This window comes from Microcaecilia unicolor, chromosome 6 (assembly GCF_901765095.1).
Source record: "Microcaecilia unicolor chromosome 6, aMicUni1.1, whole genome shotgun sequence".
Taxonomy (NCBI): Eukaryota; Metazoa; Chordata; class Amphibia; order Gymnophiona; family Siphonopidae; genus Microcaecilia; species Microcaecilia unicolor.
In genome coordinates, this window is record NC_044036.1 from 303,645,282 (window position 1) to 303,662,920 (window position 17,639).

A 17,639-nucleotide genomic window follows, 5' to 3' on the forward strand; every position below is an offset into this window, starting at 1 on the left:
TTCACATTTTAGATGAACGAACCTTCAGTCTAAAACCTCAGCCTAATTAATGATTAAAAAGTAAAAACTCTTGCTCTCTCTGGCTATCTATTACTTAGGGGTAATTAAGTTGTCGGTCTAGGATTTTTATATAGATCTTTTTCGCGCTACTGTATCGTTAATCTTTCATTTTTAAGATTGATTTGCATAACATGAATCATATTCAGTTGTATTTATAGATGTAAATCATTTCTACCTGACTTTATTATGAAATGAACTCCAGAAGTTTAGTCTAAATGCTTAAGTAATGCAGAAAACAAGAAAAACAACTTCAAAACAAATCATTTTCTGGTAAAAGAAAGCCACGCCTATTCAGAAAACACATTTCTGCATATCTTCATATTTTTCACGTCTTTTTATCCCTTTGATTAATCAGCATTTTTTTTCTGTATTTGCTTTAGTTTTTTCTTATTTCATTGTATCCTTGCTGGGGCGGGGGAGAGCGGTAAATTAGTTATTTACTATGACAGTCTTTGATTTATTAAACTTGTAAATTGTTTGGCTGACATAAAACCTCTACATATACAGGAAATACCGACATCTGCACCAGCTTGTCTTTTAAAATATATTCTGAATGTTCATATTGAGGGATTATTTTCCTAATTTAATATTTAAATCTGTAGAATGAATTATCTCTGTCTGGACGTAATTTTGTGATGAGGGTTTTACCGTGTGTTTGTGTGTGTTTTTATCTAGTATGTGATCATTATCAGGAAAACATCCTTTCTGAAAATGAAAAATAACCGTCTAGAAAAAGATCTGCTACTAAAAACCTTCTAATTCTTAGTTTTGTTCATTCAGGAGCAGTTCACTTTTCAGTTACTTGCCAAGACATTTTACAATAAACAGAATGGATTGAGTCGCCAGATCTGGATTTCTGGAGAGTCATTTCCATAAACTAATAATTACCATTATTTGAAGGATCGTGCTCCTTGGTCCATTTTTTCCCCTTTGCTTTCAGTAAAGTTATCTCCTTCACAGACACAAGAGTCGAAATTAACTCTGGGATCTGCGAATCTTAGCCCTCAGTTCAGGGGGAAAAGTGGCCAGTGAGTGGCACTGGAAACCCATAAATAAAGCCAGCAGACTTAAATACGAAAGAGGTGGATTAGAAGAGGGGATACAATGTATCATTACTTGTCCTCATACAACCAAATCCCTTTTCCTCACTCACCTGTACCAGTCGAAGCCCTTCTCATAGTTCCGATCAAAGAAATGCGGCTCTGCGCCCACCGCCCTGATGTCCGGATGCACCCGGAGAAACTCCAGCAGCGCCCGGGTGCCCCCTTTCTTCACCCCGATGATGATGGCTTGAGGCAGCTTCTTACTGCCCTCTCCCAGCAGTGTCAGCGTACTGACCGGCTCGCTGCCAGCCCCCGAGCCACCAGGTGCCATGCTGCGCCCGATCCCTGGCTGCCCCCGCTGCAGCAGCCGCTTCCTCTTCACCGACTGCCCCTGGCCGAGCTCTGACACCAGGGATCCCCCTTCCTCCTCCTCGGAGCCCCCGATGATAGGGCCGGGCATGGTGTGGCAGCGATCGGCCAGGCAGTAGAAGACATACAGTGACATCAGCAGCGAGCACAGCATCAGCACGAACTTCTTAAAAATGCTCCGGGGCAGAGGCTCCGAAATGGTCGCACCCAATGCCATAGTAGCCCGAGGCATGGGAAGTTCGCCATGCTAGGCGATGCAAAATGCCATAGCATAGAGGAGGGGAACTTGCTCCTGATGTGTCCCCTGCCTAAACTCCCATCCAGGTCACACCATGGCTTCCCTGGGACCTGGGAAAGTTCAGCTGGGAAAATACTTAGCATAGGAAAGGTCTGGGGGGGGGGGGGGGAGAGGTTTGCACGTAACACTGTGTGTGTTTTGGGGGGAAGGGGGGGCACTAGGAAACAAGGCGATGTGCCACCGATTGCATTGCAAGAAGGATGCTCCCAAATATCGTTTGCCAAAAGCAACAGCACACGCGCTTTTACAACCACAAACCCAGCTGTTCGTGCCCAGCAAGATGAATCCTAACGCCTGCCTATTTCCCTGCTCTCCTCCAGGAGCTGGGAGGGCTTATTTCAAAATAATAATATTGATCCATCCCACCTGGCATTAGAAAACCTAATGCTTGCTTGCATGCATGCAGTAAATCTCCTGGCTGTATCAGCTTAGTGACCTCCCACGGTCTCCTTCTGTCACCTGGAAGCTAAGCATTCCAGCATTCTTGAGCCTTTGCAGAATAACAAAAAAAAAACAGAACAAAGTATTCCAGCTTGCAGGGTAAATCTTGTCTGCGCTCCCCCTGCTGACTGTAGGGTCCTCTCCTCTCCCTTTATCCTCTAGTTTGTTTTCCTGTGCCGGTATTGGAGCCTTCGCGTTTCCTGAGGACCGACTCCTGCTGTTACCGGCTGCCCATGAGCCCTGGAGCCGCCGCAGCTGCCCACCAGCAGCTCCTCCCTTGCAAACTTCTCAATGACGTCATACAATGACAGGTAAACGTTCCAATGGCCAAAGGGAAGCAAGGTAGAACGCCCGCCTAGGGGTGTGCAATCCCACCTGTGCTCCAATTGGAACGTGGATGGGCTGGCACTCCTGTTGACACGCCCCTTTCGTAAGCTTCTTCGAAGCGCTGCATTCGCCCTCGCTTCTTAGGTCTGTTTTGCTTTGGTGATCCAGACCTACCTGATAGTTTAAACTAGTAATGGTGTTTGTTTATGGACGAATTAAAAGGCTGTGGCATAAAATAGCAGTGCTTTATCCCTTTTTTTAAAATCCTCAGGAGTCCGGCTAATTGCAGCTAATCCTCTTAATTCTTTCATTAGCTTTCGTGATCTGTCTCCCGTTGAAGCGAGAGAGGGGCGTCCTCTCATACCCTCAGGATCTAGCTCAGTAAGAGATGGGCAGCAAAGAGCAGATGACTCTGTTTATCTCGGGTCTGCAGGAACCTTCTACCTTCCTTGAGCTGGAGAAGCAGGGCTAGTTAAGGCAGCTAACCTTTCCTCAACTGCTAGATTTCCTTTTATTTATTGCATTTGTACCCCACATTTTCCCACCTATTTGCAGGCTCAATGTGGCTTACATAGTACCGTCAAGGCAATTGCCCAGTCGGTTCATAACAGATATAAGGTTGTATAGTTATCGTATCGTATGAGTTATAAGTAGAGGGTCGCAAGGGATACAGATTGGGTGTTGTCCAGTACGATTATAGTCATGCTGTGTTGCTGGGTGAAGAGGTTTTACCTTCCTTCAAGCTGTTTCGCTCCTTTTGGGGGCCCATGCAGCAAGGCTCATGGAAGAGCTGTGCACAGATGATGTCTGAGCTTCTGCCTTCTATTGCAAGCTATACTATGCCTTGCAGAAAGCTAAATATGTGCAGATTTTATGTGTGGAAAACAGGGCCTCCAAGAGACTGAGCCGGGCCCGGGGCAAGGCCGCCCCCGGGGCCCTGCCCCCCCCCCCCCCGATGTCCTCATCCTCGCCGCCCCCCTCCGTCCACCACTGGACCGGGCCCCCCTGAATTCAAATCATAGCACCTCACCTTGACCTCGCTCCGTGTGAAAGAAGCACAGCAGCGGCAGTCTGCAGATCGCCTCCCTTCGGGGCTTCCCTCCCTGTGTACCGCCCTCCCGCAAGTTATGTCAGACAAGGGCGGGACACAGGCAGGAAAGGCCCGAAGGGAGGTAATCTGCAGACTGCCGCTGCTGCGCTTCTTTCACATGGAGCAAGGTCGAGGTGAGGCCCAGCCCGGTGGTGGACGGAGGGGAGCGGGTGGAAGGGACTGCGGCGCCGGGCCCCCCCTTGGAGGCCCGGGCCCGGGGAATTTTGTCCCCCCTGCCCCCCCTCTTGGCGGCCCTGGTGGAAAACTTGTAACTAATGGGATGGGAGGAAGTGTGCCAGACATGCACACAAAGGTTTTGTGGTAGCACAGCTTTCACGTGCAAGTGTGTACAAAACCAAAAGTGTGAGCAGCAGTGGAGTACCTAACTTGGCACCTGGGGGAGAGCACCTCCCCCCCCCCCCCCCCCCCCCGTTGCCACTCCCTCACTCCAGGAAATAAGTAGGTACACAGAGCAGTCCCACTGTCAGCTCTGTCGATCTCCTGCCCTGGAACAGGAAGTTGACATGAGGGGACAGGAGACTGGCAGAGACAACAGCCGCGTAATTGCTCAGTGCACCCACCTTAGTACCTGCATCGAGGTGGACTGTACCTATTGCTCCACCCTTGGTACGCCACTGACAAGCAGCAGTATTGGGATCTGTTTTATGCCTATAAATATCAGCCTTGCAAAAATTTATGGGTGGGAAATATTTCCAAGGCTCATATCTAGGCGCAGAAGAACTTTCGATTTTGTTTGAACATGAGCTAATCACTTAGAAACCGCACAAAAATTTAGGCACCATTTAAAGAACAGTCCCGTGGATCATGGGAAGTGGTTCCTCCTGAAGAAGCACCATGAAATGCGGTGATGCATAGAGGAACTGATGACCAGTTAACTACTTGATTTATTTTGAAGGTTCACCAGGAAGCCTCTCAGCTACACTCAAATGTCAGCAGTAACATCAAACGGAAGTCCAGAGTTGCATAGTGACAACGTTCAGGAGTAGAAATCAGAGTTCGAATGTCATATACCAGCAATTTAAACATCATAGGGAGTATATCATGAAATAACTGCAGTGTGGACAAGAACATTGAGATAAGTGGCAAACGTACTGTGCACGTTTAAAAGTGTCTTATGTGATACGGCACTGAGTAGTGCTTTGAAAAAAACTTGATATAAAAGACTCTTTCAGACATATAAAGCAAGTTGCTACAAGTCGGGGATACAACAGTATATATACAATGATATACTATGTCATAATTTAATAAGTTATCAAGTGAGGTGGATTGACAAGATCAATGTTAAAATTCATTAAGTAATGCCGATGTGTATTTCTGAATGGCATAACGAATGTGGAGTGAGAGAGAATTCTGAGTGAGCTTTAGGATAATATATGCGTTAATATAAGTTGATACAATAAAATAAGTATAAAACTTTAGGAAAAAATCTGGAGTAATGGATGTTAATTATTACATTTTAACTGCCAGACCCTCGACCATTCTTCTAAGGTTCGGAGATCCATTCTCATCGCTTCTACTCCCTCCAGGGTATCTACTCTTTTGGCTAATTTCGTGTCATCCATAAAAAGGCATACCTTTCCTTCCAACCCTTCGGCAATATCTCCCACAAATATATTAAACAGAATAGGCCCCAACACCGACCCCTGAGGAAATCCACTGCTCACCTTCCTTTCCTCCAAGCGGATTCCATTTACCACCACCCTCTGCCACCTGTCAGTCAACCAATTTCTTATCCAGTTCACCACTTTTGGTCCTAAGTTCAACCCTTTCAGCTTATTCACTAGTCTTCTGTGGGGGACCATATCAAAGGCTTTGCTGAAGTCCAAGTAGATTACATCTAGCGCACATCCTTCATCCAGTTCTTTGGTCACCCAGTCAAAGAAGTCAATAACATTCGTTTGGCAGGATTTTCCTTTGGCAAAGCCATGTTGCCTCGGGTCCTGTAACCCATCGGCTTCTAGAAAGTTAACTATCCTTTCTTTCAGCAGCGACTCCATTATTTTTCCTACCGCTGACGTGAGACTTACCGGTCTGTAGTTTCCCACTTCTTCCCTGTCTCCACTTTTGTGAAGAGGGACCACATCTACTCGTCTCCAACCTCGCGGAACCTCTCCCGTCTCTAAAGATCTATTAAATAAATCTTTAAGAGGTCCCACCAGGATCTCTCTGAGCTCCTTCAGTATCATGGGATCCCATCCGGCCCCATAGGGGAGTAAAATGGCCCTTGTGGACAAGGGAAGAAGATTCCTTGTGATGGAACCAGGGAAATCATCTTTCCTTTACAGGGGTGGGGGGGGGGGGGAGGGTAATGCCCTATTATAATGGGGATTACTAGACTGTTGAGCAACCCCTCCCTAGAGTCACAGGGGGAAGGAGGGAAGTGGTTGAAAAGGGGAGATTGAGAAGCCCAGCCCTATGGAAAGTGGGGAAAGTGCTGAAGGAAATGTTTCTGTTTTCTTAATGACAGTAAGAGTGGAGTTTGAAGTTAATAAATGTTGTTGGGAAGAGTACATGCTTTTTGTTTGCCACTGCCCCCCCCCCCCCCCCCCGGACCCTTGTGAAGAGGGGGCATTCTGGATGGCTTCAAGAAACTAAGGCTGAACTAAGTAGAGGTTTCTGCCAGTACAAGCATTAACTGTGAAGTGGAGGAGTGCTCCAAGTGGGAGGCAGGGGAACCCAGACTGTGAACAAGAACAGGAAAGGTTCCGTAGGAGCCCAAGGTAGTAGCCCGGAGAGGTACACCTTTGGGGAGAGAGTGCACGGACAGGGAGGTCTGATCCACAGTGGAGACTGCTTGCTACATCAGTGTTGCAGGCACTGCCATAGGATGTTTCACCCAGAAAGGATGGTTTATGGACTGGAGGAGTTTGTAAATACGTACATACTGTAGGATCTACAAATTGAATTAGAGGGTTTACACCATATCCCTGTGTTGGCTTATGACTTATTTGTTCAAGACATCTGGTAGGAGTGGAGGAGTGGCCTAGTGGTTAGGGTGGTGGACTTTGGTCCTGAGGAACTGAGTTCAATTCCCACTTCAGGCACAGGCAGCTCCTTGTGACTCTGGGCAAGTCACTTAACCCTCCATTGCCCCATGTAAGCCGCATTGAGCCTGCCATGAGTGGGAAAGCGTGGGGTACAAATGTAACAAAAAAAATTATAAATTAACTTGTTCTACTCTGAAAGGAGATTTGAACTGCCTGTTGAAGAAGTTGAGTAAAGTTCCTGTTTGCTTCATTAAAAAAGCCTGGACTGAAGACTTTTCTTGGTTTGAGAGTGAACCTTACTTACTCCTGAACTACCAAATAAAAGAGGGAGGGGAAGGGACAGAGATGCTAGAGCCATGTGGGGTGCTGGAGCTGGAGGGAAGGAAGGGGCTGCTGGAGGGAAGCGGAGGGGTTAGAGTGGGATGAGAGGGCGAGAGGTGTTGGAATGTGGAAGGGGCTGCTAGAGGGAAGGGGCAGAGGTGCTGGACCTATGGTAGGCTGCAGCTGGAGCTGGAAGGAGAGAGGTGCTGGACCCATTGGGGGGAGCTGTTGGAGGGAAGGGGCTGGAGTGGGAGGGGAAGGGAAGATGTGCTGCACTGGGCAGGGGGAGCTGGAGGGAAGGAACAGAGGTGCTGGACCCATGGGGGGCTGGAGCTGGAGCTGGAGGGAGAGAGGTGCTGGACCCATTGGGAGGACTGCTGGAGGGAAGGGACAGAAGTGCTGGACTGGGAAAGGTTGTATGTATGAATGGATGGAAGAGGGAGAAAGATTGCACATGAATGGAATGGAAGGGAGAGGGGGAAATGAATATAAATGGAACAAAAGGGAGAGGGAGGAGTACTGCACTTGGATATGAGAGCAGGGAAGGGAGGGAGGAAATGCTGCACATGGATGGAATGGAAAGGAAGGGAGAGGATGAAAGGCTACATATGAAGGGAAGAGGTTTGACTGGTGGAACTTCAGCATGCCTGCCATGAAAGGTGTTATTTTTGGCATGCTGGGGGGGGGGGGGGGGGAGGAGAGAATACATCGCCCTCCCCCTCCCCCTCCCCAGTGCATCTCTGAGCTCCCCCCCCCCCCCCCCACCAAATCAGAGGGCTGGCTAGGCCCCTGATATCCAGTAAGGTGTACCTGCCCATTCCATGATGAAGGCCTTCACTGAATCTGCAAGTACTCCCACCCACAAAAAGAAAAGTGATGCCCCCCCACCTGTACCATCACCCAATCAGTGGAGAGTTTCCATCAGGCCACAGACAATTGAACTCACATTAGCCAGAAGTGAGTGGGGGACCGGGATTGTTGGCTGCCATTATATTAAGAAAAAACAATTTGTTCCGAAGAAAGGGAGGATAAAGACAATTCCCTCTACTAAGAAGCTTGAAAAACTGTTCCCCCTACCCCCAACCCCACACCTCTGAGTTAGGGCAGCAGTTGGTTATTAATATATTACAAATGTGGATATGCTTCATCCATTACTGAAAGTAAGTTACAATTCTACCCCGACTCACCCCTCACCAGAAGCCTGGTCAACAAGTCAAGCCTTACACTTTTTGTTGAAAGTCAGATGCTCTTTCTCCTCCTGGAAATCCAAGGAACTACATTTCACCATCAAGGAATAAAGTAAACAAAAGCAGGTGACTGCAGACTCTGTAATCTCACTCATTTGGGAATTGCAAGAAGCAATGGTCACAGAATTCTAGATGGAACACTGGGAATCAGCAGGTCTCTCAAATACTGAGCCCTGTTATGTTCCAGCAATTTTAGAGATCAAGCATAAAATCGTAGGAATAGCAAAATAGGAAACCAATGTAGAGAGTGCAAAATAGAAGTCACATGATCAAATGCTTGCTTGCTCATCAACAACTGGCAGCCATATACTGAATGAATCACTAATGATGCAGTTGTGGTATTTCACAATATAGACTACTGCAATAGTCCATTGACCTGTTAGCACTGTATGGATCCTAGTGGCTCAGGGGCCCTTTTACAAAGGCTCGCAGAAAAATGGCCTGTGGTACTGTAGACGTGTGTTTTGGGTGCGCGCAGAATCATTTTTCAGTGCACCTGTAAAAAATACCTTTTTAACATTTTTTGCCGAAAATGGACGTGCGGCAAAATTAAAATTGCCACACATTCATTTTGGGTCTGAGACCTTACCGCCAGCCATTGACCTAGCAGTAAGGTCTCACGTGGTAACTGGGCGGTAATTCTCTATGCATATAAAACGCCAATTACTGCCTGCATGCCAGAAAATAAAAATATTTTGCGGCGTGCGTAGCGGATGCGCATCAATAATGAAATTACCACAAGGGCCACACGGTAGCTGGGCGGTACCTCAAAATTGACGCTGGTTGAGCGCGTGTAGGCGCCTACGCGGCTTAGTGAAAGGGCCCCTAAGTCTTTTGAGCAATAAAATGCCACATTCTCTCAATTGCAGAAATCTGTATTCCAAACATCAGATCTCAAGCCACAACCCCCCCCCCCCCCCCAAAAAAAAAAAAAACTTTCTTTACTGCTTTATTACATAGTGACACCAGTCCATGATAGGAAGTCTGAACAGTTCCTGAAACCAGCTCAGCCACAAACTCCCCTTGTCTGTAAAAACAAAAAGAAAACCAAACCCTATAAGTCTATAAGTTCTCTAGAACTATCTTTTCTACAAATGTTCCCAAAAATGGTAAATTTGAGACATGATGGTAAGCAGGGGTCGGGGGGGGGGGGGGGGGCAGGATGGGATTTCATATATCGCCTTTCTGTAGTTACAATCAAAGTGGTTTACATATTATATATACAGATAATTCAAATCTAATCCTGATTTATTTTTCTTTAGTTGTTTACCACCCATGCCTCCTTGTTGGCTTACCTATGATACATTGTGAGAGAAAGGGAGTGAGGAGATTGAACTGTTCTCATCTGCATCTGCATGGGACAGGATGCCACCAAGTGGCCTAGTTCCACTCTCCTCTGTTGTCTGATCCTCAAGTTAGAGGGAAGAGTGCAATGAAGCCAAATGATCTGACCTGCTCTATCTTCTGCTGTGCATTCTGAAGGAGGAGAGGATGTGATACAACCACATGGTTGGGTTGTCGTCTTCCATTTACTGTGTTGTGTGGATCATGATGTAGGCACATGGATTCTTCTGCCATATGAGTTGGAGGGGTCTTATTGTCTCAGGATGGGGGGGGGGGGGTTGAATTTAACCAAACCAGTTGTGCCTCCTCTCACAGCTGCTTCCTTAGGGGGGGGGGGGCTACAATTGACCCAAAGGTTTCTTTCTGCTCTGTTGGCTCTACAAGTTTGGTAACCTGTTTCTGTAGAAGTTAAGTCCTGGTAGTAGCATCCATTTTATGAGCAACATGTAGACTAACCATAATGCAATACAAATCTATGTCTGTCTATCAGCACATCAGTGGAGCAAGATGAGGCATGGGCAAGTACCAGTGTACCAGCAGGCTACATGTAGGCCATGCTGCACATCCAGGTGATCAGCCAGAACCATAATTTGGGCACACATTAAAGATTATCAGGCGGGATGATGAACGGCAGCCTAGGTCATAGACACAGGAATATGATTGGCTTTCTGATTATAGATGGTGACAGAGCAGTGGGGGATGGGGGCTGCAATGGGATCTAGTGCATTCCACACTAGGTAAACCTGGCAGTAAGGGATGTCCATAGCTGGGAGGAGAAGGGTGAAGAGGCAGCATCTATGTCCTGCAGATCTGTTCCAGGAAAAATAATGGGGTAAATATTCTGCTGGCAGTAGTCAGTGATTTTTTTTTTTTTTTTTTTGCTCGGATATTCAATGCCAGGCCATGTCTGGGCACCAGCATTTAATATCCAGGTATGTGTGGCTGGCTGGCACATAACTGGTTAAATTAAACTGGCCAAAGATAGGACTGCTATTTATGTGGTCTTGTTTGGCCAGCTAACTTAACCGGTTAAGGATTGAATATCGACACCTAACTGGTTGAGTGCCGACTTCGCTTGGACTCCGACCCTGGATCGCCCACTGAATAGCTGCTTTCAGCTTAGGCGGCTAGTACTGATATCCAGCAGCACTTAGTTAAGTGCTATTGAATATTAGTGGATAGCCCCATACAGGCAATTTAAGCAGCCAGGAGCTTCTTCTTCCCAGTCAAATCACTTTGAATATTGACTCCAATGTGGCATTTCAACAGTAGCATGAAGAGTTGGCCAGCAGCTAAGGGAAAAGCAGTGAACTACCTCATCAAGGATTTGGACACCAGGTGGAATTCCACCTACTTCATGATAGAGAGGTTAGTGGATCAGCAGATACCAGTTCATGAATTGTCATGGGAGGCCAATGTAGGTTTAGATCACTCTCTGAGGCATCAGCATTGGTTATACATGATACAAACTGTGCATGTCTAAAAGCCCTTCAAGAATGCCATGGCATCTCTGAGTTCAACCACAGCCACCCTAAGGGAGGTTATCCCCATATTTAAGTTGCTGGAGAAGAAGTTAAGGGTTGATTGACACCAGAGGTGATAGTGCTGAAGAGATCTTTCTTCAAACCTCTCACCCTTATATGCTGGCAAGCATATTTATTTATTTATTTATTTATGAACATTTATACCCCACTTTTTTCCACTTGAAGCAGACTCAAAGTGGCTTACAATGCACAGAAGAATCAGTTACAATTACATTAGATAGGGGTGAAAGAACAGGATAAGAAGGGAAAGGAAAAGGGAAGAGAGACAAGATGGATGGTGGAAATCCAGACGCTGAGATGGACCAAAGTGGCTCGAGCAGTTCACGGCAAGGCGAAGTTGCAACGGAGACCCAGCGAAGTGTCGGCGAAGTGGCTGCTGCTGGTTTAGCTACGAACGATCGTGGGCAAGACAGGAGCCGCTGGACTGCAACTGATGATCCAGACGCCATGGAGAGGGATCCACAGCGACGCAGACTCAAACGTTCCTTCTCCATAGTCCCAACCGATGAGGCCCTCCAGACCAGGGACAACCGTCTCCGCTCCGACGGACCGGCAGAAGAGAAAGAGCCGCACAGATGAGTGACCGGCGGTGCAGGCGGGGAGAACAACTCCGATGCAATGGCCAGAAGCCTGCCTGGGTCAGGGCAGCAGTGGCAGCGGATTCACTACAGAAAAGGTGAACAGCAGGGAAGAGGTGGCCGCGGCCTGGTTCACGAACACAATGGCAACCTGGAGAGGTACTGAATCAGCAAAAGAGGGTCGACTGGACGATTTTGCCAGGTTAAAACCCATGGGTGCCCGGAGCTAACGTTCCCCGTCCGTTTACCCGGCGGCCATCTTGTCATATGTGATCCTCAGTGAAATGGAGTATTGCCCTCTAGTCCCATAACATTTTGGAAGAATGTGCTAGTAGCTAGAGTACAGGAATGTGCACACAAGAAGTATAGAAGAAATAGGAATGAAGCTAGAGGGTGACCAAAACAGGTTTTTTCGGTCTCGGCTAAAACCAAATCTTTAGCCAAAATTTGCCGCACCGTTTAAGCCGAAGCTGAAAACGATGCAGCACCCCCCCCCCCCGAACAAAAGCAGGCCTCACTCCTGACCCCTCTAAACAAAATCAGTCCCCCACCTGTAGGTCCCCCTGAAAAAATTGGCCCTTCACCCATAGGCACCCCCTCCCAGGCTTACCTTATAAATCCTGGTGGTCTATTGGCTTAGTCAGGGCAGGAGCGATGCTCAGTCACTCCTCCCATACCGGCTCCACAGTCAAAATGACTGCTACAACTTCCTGGACTGCATAAAGCTCAGTCATACGTTTATGCGTTGTCATTTACGCAATTAAGTACTATCTATTGCACTTAACGGCAAAAGAGATAGCCAACCTCATAAACCTGGATATTCAATGCCAGCATCCGGACATGGCCTGGCATTGAATATCCAGGGATAACACTGTCTGAATATTTACCCTCTGATTTCTTCAGCTGGTGGGGCTTGGGGATCCCCACCAGCTCTAGGCAAAAGTGGAAGGTTTCAGGCCTACCATGTCTACCTCCCAGGTCTGGGTTATCACAAAAGATCTAGAACCCACTTCAGTGTAATTTATCAGGAAGAACTTGTTTAATATTAATTTTCTTAGCCAGTGTCATCTGGTGCCCAAACAGTACTTCACCATTAGGAATAAGACACCTCAGTGTCAACCACATAAATCAAGGTAAAGAGAGGAGAGGAGACTGTCATGCTGAGGAATAGAGCAGAGTCATTGACATTTGTGAAATCTATCTTTCTGCAAATGGTTTCCATATAGAATGTAATGGAAAAGATATTGACAAAACAGATGAAATTTGTCTTTTTTTTTTTTTTGAAGGAGAAACCAGTGGGCTGAGAATCAAAGAAACTAGTGTTCAAATTTCACTTTCCCCTTTATGACTTTGGGCAAGTAATTTTGGGAGTAATTTGATAATCGCACAGATGCATACTTTTCCTTGCAGGGGACTGGTGAATCTTCAAAAAAAAGGGAAACCATTCATGTGCTTCCCCTTTGAAAATTAGCCCAATAAATCTATATGCACATATTTATACCTCCTGTTTGCCATGCACAAATTTCACAGGTTAATTTATGTACATATGAGTGAGCTTTATACCGAATGCACATAAACTAATCCTTGCTGCTTGGTTACTCGGTTGTACTCTAATCATGACGGAACAGTTATTGTTGTGAACTGGCTCACTGGGTGACAAAGAACTTATCAATGAAGGAAATACTAGAGGCATTGTGGACGGTAGGACCCATATCCCAGGTAAGTAGTAGAACTAATAGCAATCCTGATGGTTCCAAAGGTGATAGCACGGTATTTCACAGTGACTGTAGAAAGGAAAACAGGCACCTAGAATGGCAGTAGCGATGGATTCTTCTTCAGAAATTATGCAGCACTAGAGAAGACATTTCAGAGAAGAGCCTTGCTTATCATTGTTGGGCCCGATATTCAGCAGGCAGTGCTCAGCGTTATGTCTGGAAACTCAATGCCAGGCCATATGAGAGCTTCAGCATTGAATTTCCAGGTTTGTGGAGCCAGCTAAAGCATAGCCGGGGCTACGGGGCGCCGCATAAAGATAGGGATGACTTTTTAAGCGTCCTTATTTATGTATTTACCCTGGCCAGTTAAGTGCTGAATATAATGGCACTTAACTGGCCACATGCCGACTCCAACCCTGATACACCTCCAAAATAGCCAGTTTTTATTTAGGTGCTAAGCAGACATTTTCAGCAGCATTAACTGGTTACATGCCACTGAAAATTACTGGTTAGCCCCAAACAGATGATTTAACTGGCCAGGAGCCATTTCTGATGAGTTAAAATCACTTTGAATGTCGACCCGATTATCAACTTCCAGAACCCCAGGACTGAAGCTTCTACTGTACCACTGTAAGCTTGAGACATGGTTCCTTCTCACTAACCAGTGTTCTTCAGTGCAAGGCCTAAGGGCCAATGGCGACTCCTGGATAACCTCTGGGATGGTCTCCATCATTCTGGTTGTTTTCACAACTATCTGCCTCTCATCCCAAGCTTATGACAGAAAGCGGGAAGTGGATTCAGGGAAGAACCGCACGTTTAACAGACAAAGGCATTTCTCAATAGAAGAAGAGAATGAATTTAGAAATGCCCACCTCCTTTTAGATAGCCCAATGAAAAGTCTGAAATTGGCCTGGAAGGGGTGGATGTCACTTCACACAGTGGTCAGCAGTGTCGAGGCCCTGCTTGGGAAGATTATTTGATGGCTCTCCTTCAGCTCATCTGGATCCAATTGTTCCCCACTTAAAAATCAGTGAAGAACACTGCACACATCAACACATTAATTATCCCAAGAGACTTCTATAAAGCCTTCCAGGTGATAAAGAAGCAAAATCTCTCTTATGGTGTGGTGCTACATTGTTCTTCTATTGGCCATCGGGATAAGTCAGTACTTAGGTAGTCAAAAATGTAAAATGACTCTGCACGTTGGGAACTAGGAGCAAAGAAACAACATACACTAACTATTCAGTTCCTCTCTTAACACTTCCCCAGAAGAAGAATTATTCCTCCCTCCTCAACTCACCAGGGACCTCCAGGCTGAACTGCAAGAGCTTAAAGGCATATGCTCTCTTTACAAAATAAGACATGGAGGGGCATAATCGAACGGAAACGCCTATCTCCATGGGCGTTTATCTCCGAGAATGGGTCCGTGAAGGGGTGGGCCGAACCGTATTTTCGAAAAAATGGATGTTTTTGAGCTGGGCGTTTGGTTTTTTTAGTGATAATGGAAACTAAAAACGCCCAGCTCAAAAACGTCCTAATCTGAGCCATTTGGTCGTGGGAGGGGCCAGGATTGGTAGTACACTGGCCCCCCTGATATGCCAGGACACCAACTGGGCACCCTAGGTCAGTGTGGTGGACTTCAGAAAAAGCTCCCACATGCATAGCTCCCTTACCACAGGTGCTGAGCTCCCAACCCCCCTCCCCCAAAACCCACTGCCCACAAATGTACAACACTACTATAGCTCTTAGGGGTGAAGGGGGCACCTACATGTGGGTACAGTGGGTTTTGGAGGCCTCCCATTTACCAGCACAAGTGTTACAGGTAGGGGGGGATGGGCCTAGGTCCACCTGCCTGAAGTGCACTGCGGTACCACTAAAAGTGCTCCAGGGACCTGCATACACGCAGGCCTCTAGACTTGGTTGCTTCTGTATAACATTGGCACACCAGTTGACACCTGAAGACTAATTTCTCCGAAAACGTCCTTTATTGGAATAACCGCCTTTACTCACAGTTAACAGCAGATCAGAGGTTGTGCCCCACTGGCAACGAGTCTCCCTGGTACTGAGATGAGCAGTAGGTCAGAGCTGGCAGAATGCTGTACAATGCCCTCTTTCAGCCACATTCAAGGTAAGAACTAAGTTCTGTAACGTGGCTAACACAGGAAAGGGAACTAAAACTGGCTTACAAAAATGGTCACTACCGCATGGACTACAACAGAAAACACAACAGGGCACACTCTGACCCAGTAGGCAGGGGGAAAAGCACCATGGGAGAAAAGCCTACCAACTACCAACATCGTGAGACTGTAACACAAGCTAATGAAATCACGGAGCCCAATACCCTACACCCACCACAATGCAATGCTGATGTGTCCCTGTACTGCACCCAAGAGCCACATCTGACCCAGGGAAAGGCTGTGACAGGATCGAACACATTCTGCTGTCATGGAGGTGGGTACAGCATTTGAGGCTGGCATACAGGCTGGAAAAAAAGTTTTTAAAGTGGGTTTTGTTTTGGTTGGAGGGGGTTAGTGACCACTGGGGAGTCCGGGCAGGTCATCCCCGATTCCCTCCAGTGGTCATCTAGGCAGTTGGAGCACTTTTTTGGGACTTGTTCGTGAAAAAAGGGTCCAAAAAAAGTGACCCAAAATCGCGGTAAAAACGCTTTTTTTTCGATTATCAGCTAAAGACGCCCATCTCTCCTCGGCTGATAACCACGCCCCAGTTCCGCCTCCGACACGCCCCCGTCAACTTTATTCGTTTCCGCGACAGAGTGCAGTTGGAAACGCCCAAAATCGGCTTTCGATTATACCGATTTGGGCGCCTTTGCGAGACAAACATCTATCTCCCGATTTAGGTCGCAGTATAGGCGTTTTTCTCTTTCGAAAATAAGTTGGATAGAATATTTGCAAACCAGTTCTATGCAGCACTTTAAGAGACATGTAAGAGAAAGTACTCGCTCTTGGTGGCTTACAGCCTACTTAAAACAGATGCACAAGGCATGCAGATAAAAAGATTAAAAACAATAGGAAGCTTTGGATTAATAGAGGAGCAGGATAGGCAAAATTATACTGGGTAGATTACAACTAAATTGAGTGTAGTTTGAGAGGGGATACTTGAGAAAGGCAAAATTTAAACTGGATGAAGGTTCAGAGTTTATGAGGAAATCCAGTGGAGAGCATAGCTAGAATTATTTATTTATTTATTTATTTGTTACATTTCTATCCCACGTTTTCCCACCTATTTGCAGACTCAATGTGTCTTACATCTTACCGTAAGGCGATCGCCTAGACCGGTATGGAAACAGATACAATTTGATGTTAGGGTCGGGTAAAGTTAGTATATTCAGGCTCCTAGGGATCGAAGATAGGAAGTAATATATAGTGTCCAGTACAGTTTATGGTTTGCTGTGTTGCAGATTGGAGGCATCTATGTTAGGTCGGTGGGGAATTATATTCATACATTCAGAATTAAAGTCTTTGAGTTGACCAGGTGGGGGTCAATAATTGAGCAAACCTGAAAGAACCCTTGGTTATGTGTTCTAAACCAATCTATAAAAGAAAATCAGAATGTGGCGAAAACATGAAGTTGTGTCAAAGGTGGGGTAGACTGCAGTAAAGGGAAAGTGCCAAGAGAGGCCACAGGCAGCATGTCGGAATCGCTGCCTCGCTGGTGACCCTCTGCAAAGCAAAATGCATTTTAAAGTTACTGTATTCCTCCAGTAAATAGAATTATATATCCTCTAAAGAAGAGACAGGTATGCAACTAGGAGATTAAGTTGGTGAAGAAAAATTGGATTTAAATAATCTTTCTATATTATTCGAACAGTCTATTACAGAGACTGTAGAATGTACTACTTTACTTATTTCTTTTGTATTTGAGCAAGACTTGAATGCGGTCTTAAGAGCTTATTTTCGTTGCTCACAGGGGTTGTTTCTTGGTCAGAGAATTTGGGCTTATCCTGATGTTACTAAATCTATGCAAGAACCTAGGAAGCTTTTCTTAGCAATGAGACAGGAGACCAAAGATCTTGGTGCTACTGATTTACTGAGTTACTTATTTACTGAGTTACCCATGCATCTTACTTACCCACATCTAATTGTTCACCTCTTTATACACTATATTATAGCTGTTTATCCATTCCATGTTATCATGTAAACCTGTTGTATTATGTAAGCCGCATTGAACCTGCTAATAAGTGGGAAAGCGCGGGGTACAAGTATTACAAATAAATAAATAAATGTATTATTAAAT

General features: G+C 46.1%; 1 protein-coding gene across 1 annotated transcript in view; it reads right to left on the bottom strand.

Moving 5' to 3' along the window:
• Positions 1 to 2,422, bottom strand: part of LOC115473261 (heparan sulfate glucosamine 3-O-sulfotransferase 3A1-like) — a 154,447-nt gene extending 152,025 nt beyond the window's left edge. The window contains exon 1 of the mRNA XM_030208079.1: positions 1,214 to 2,422. Within this exon, the coding sequence (XP_030063939.1) occupies positions 1,214 to 1,704 (491 nt within the window). The 5' untranslated portion in view covers positions 1,705 to 2,422. The remainder of the gene's footprint in view (positions 1 to 1,213) is intronic.
• Between the last annotated feature and the right edge of the window lie 15,217 nt (positions 2,423 to 17,639).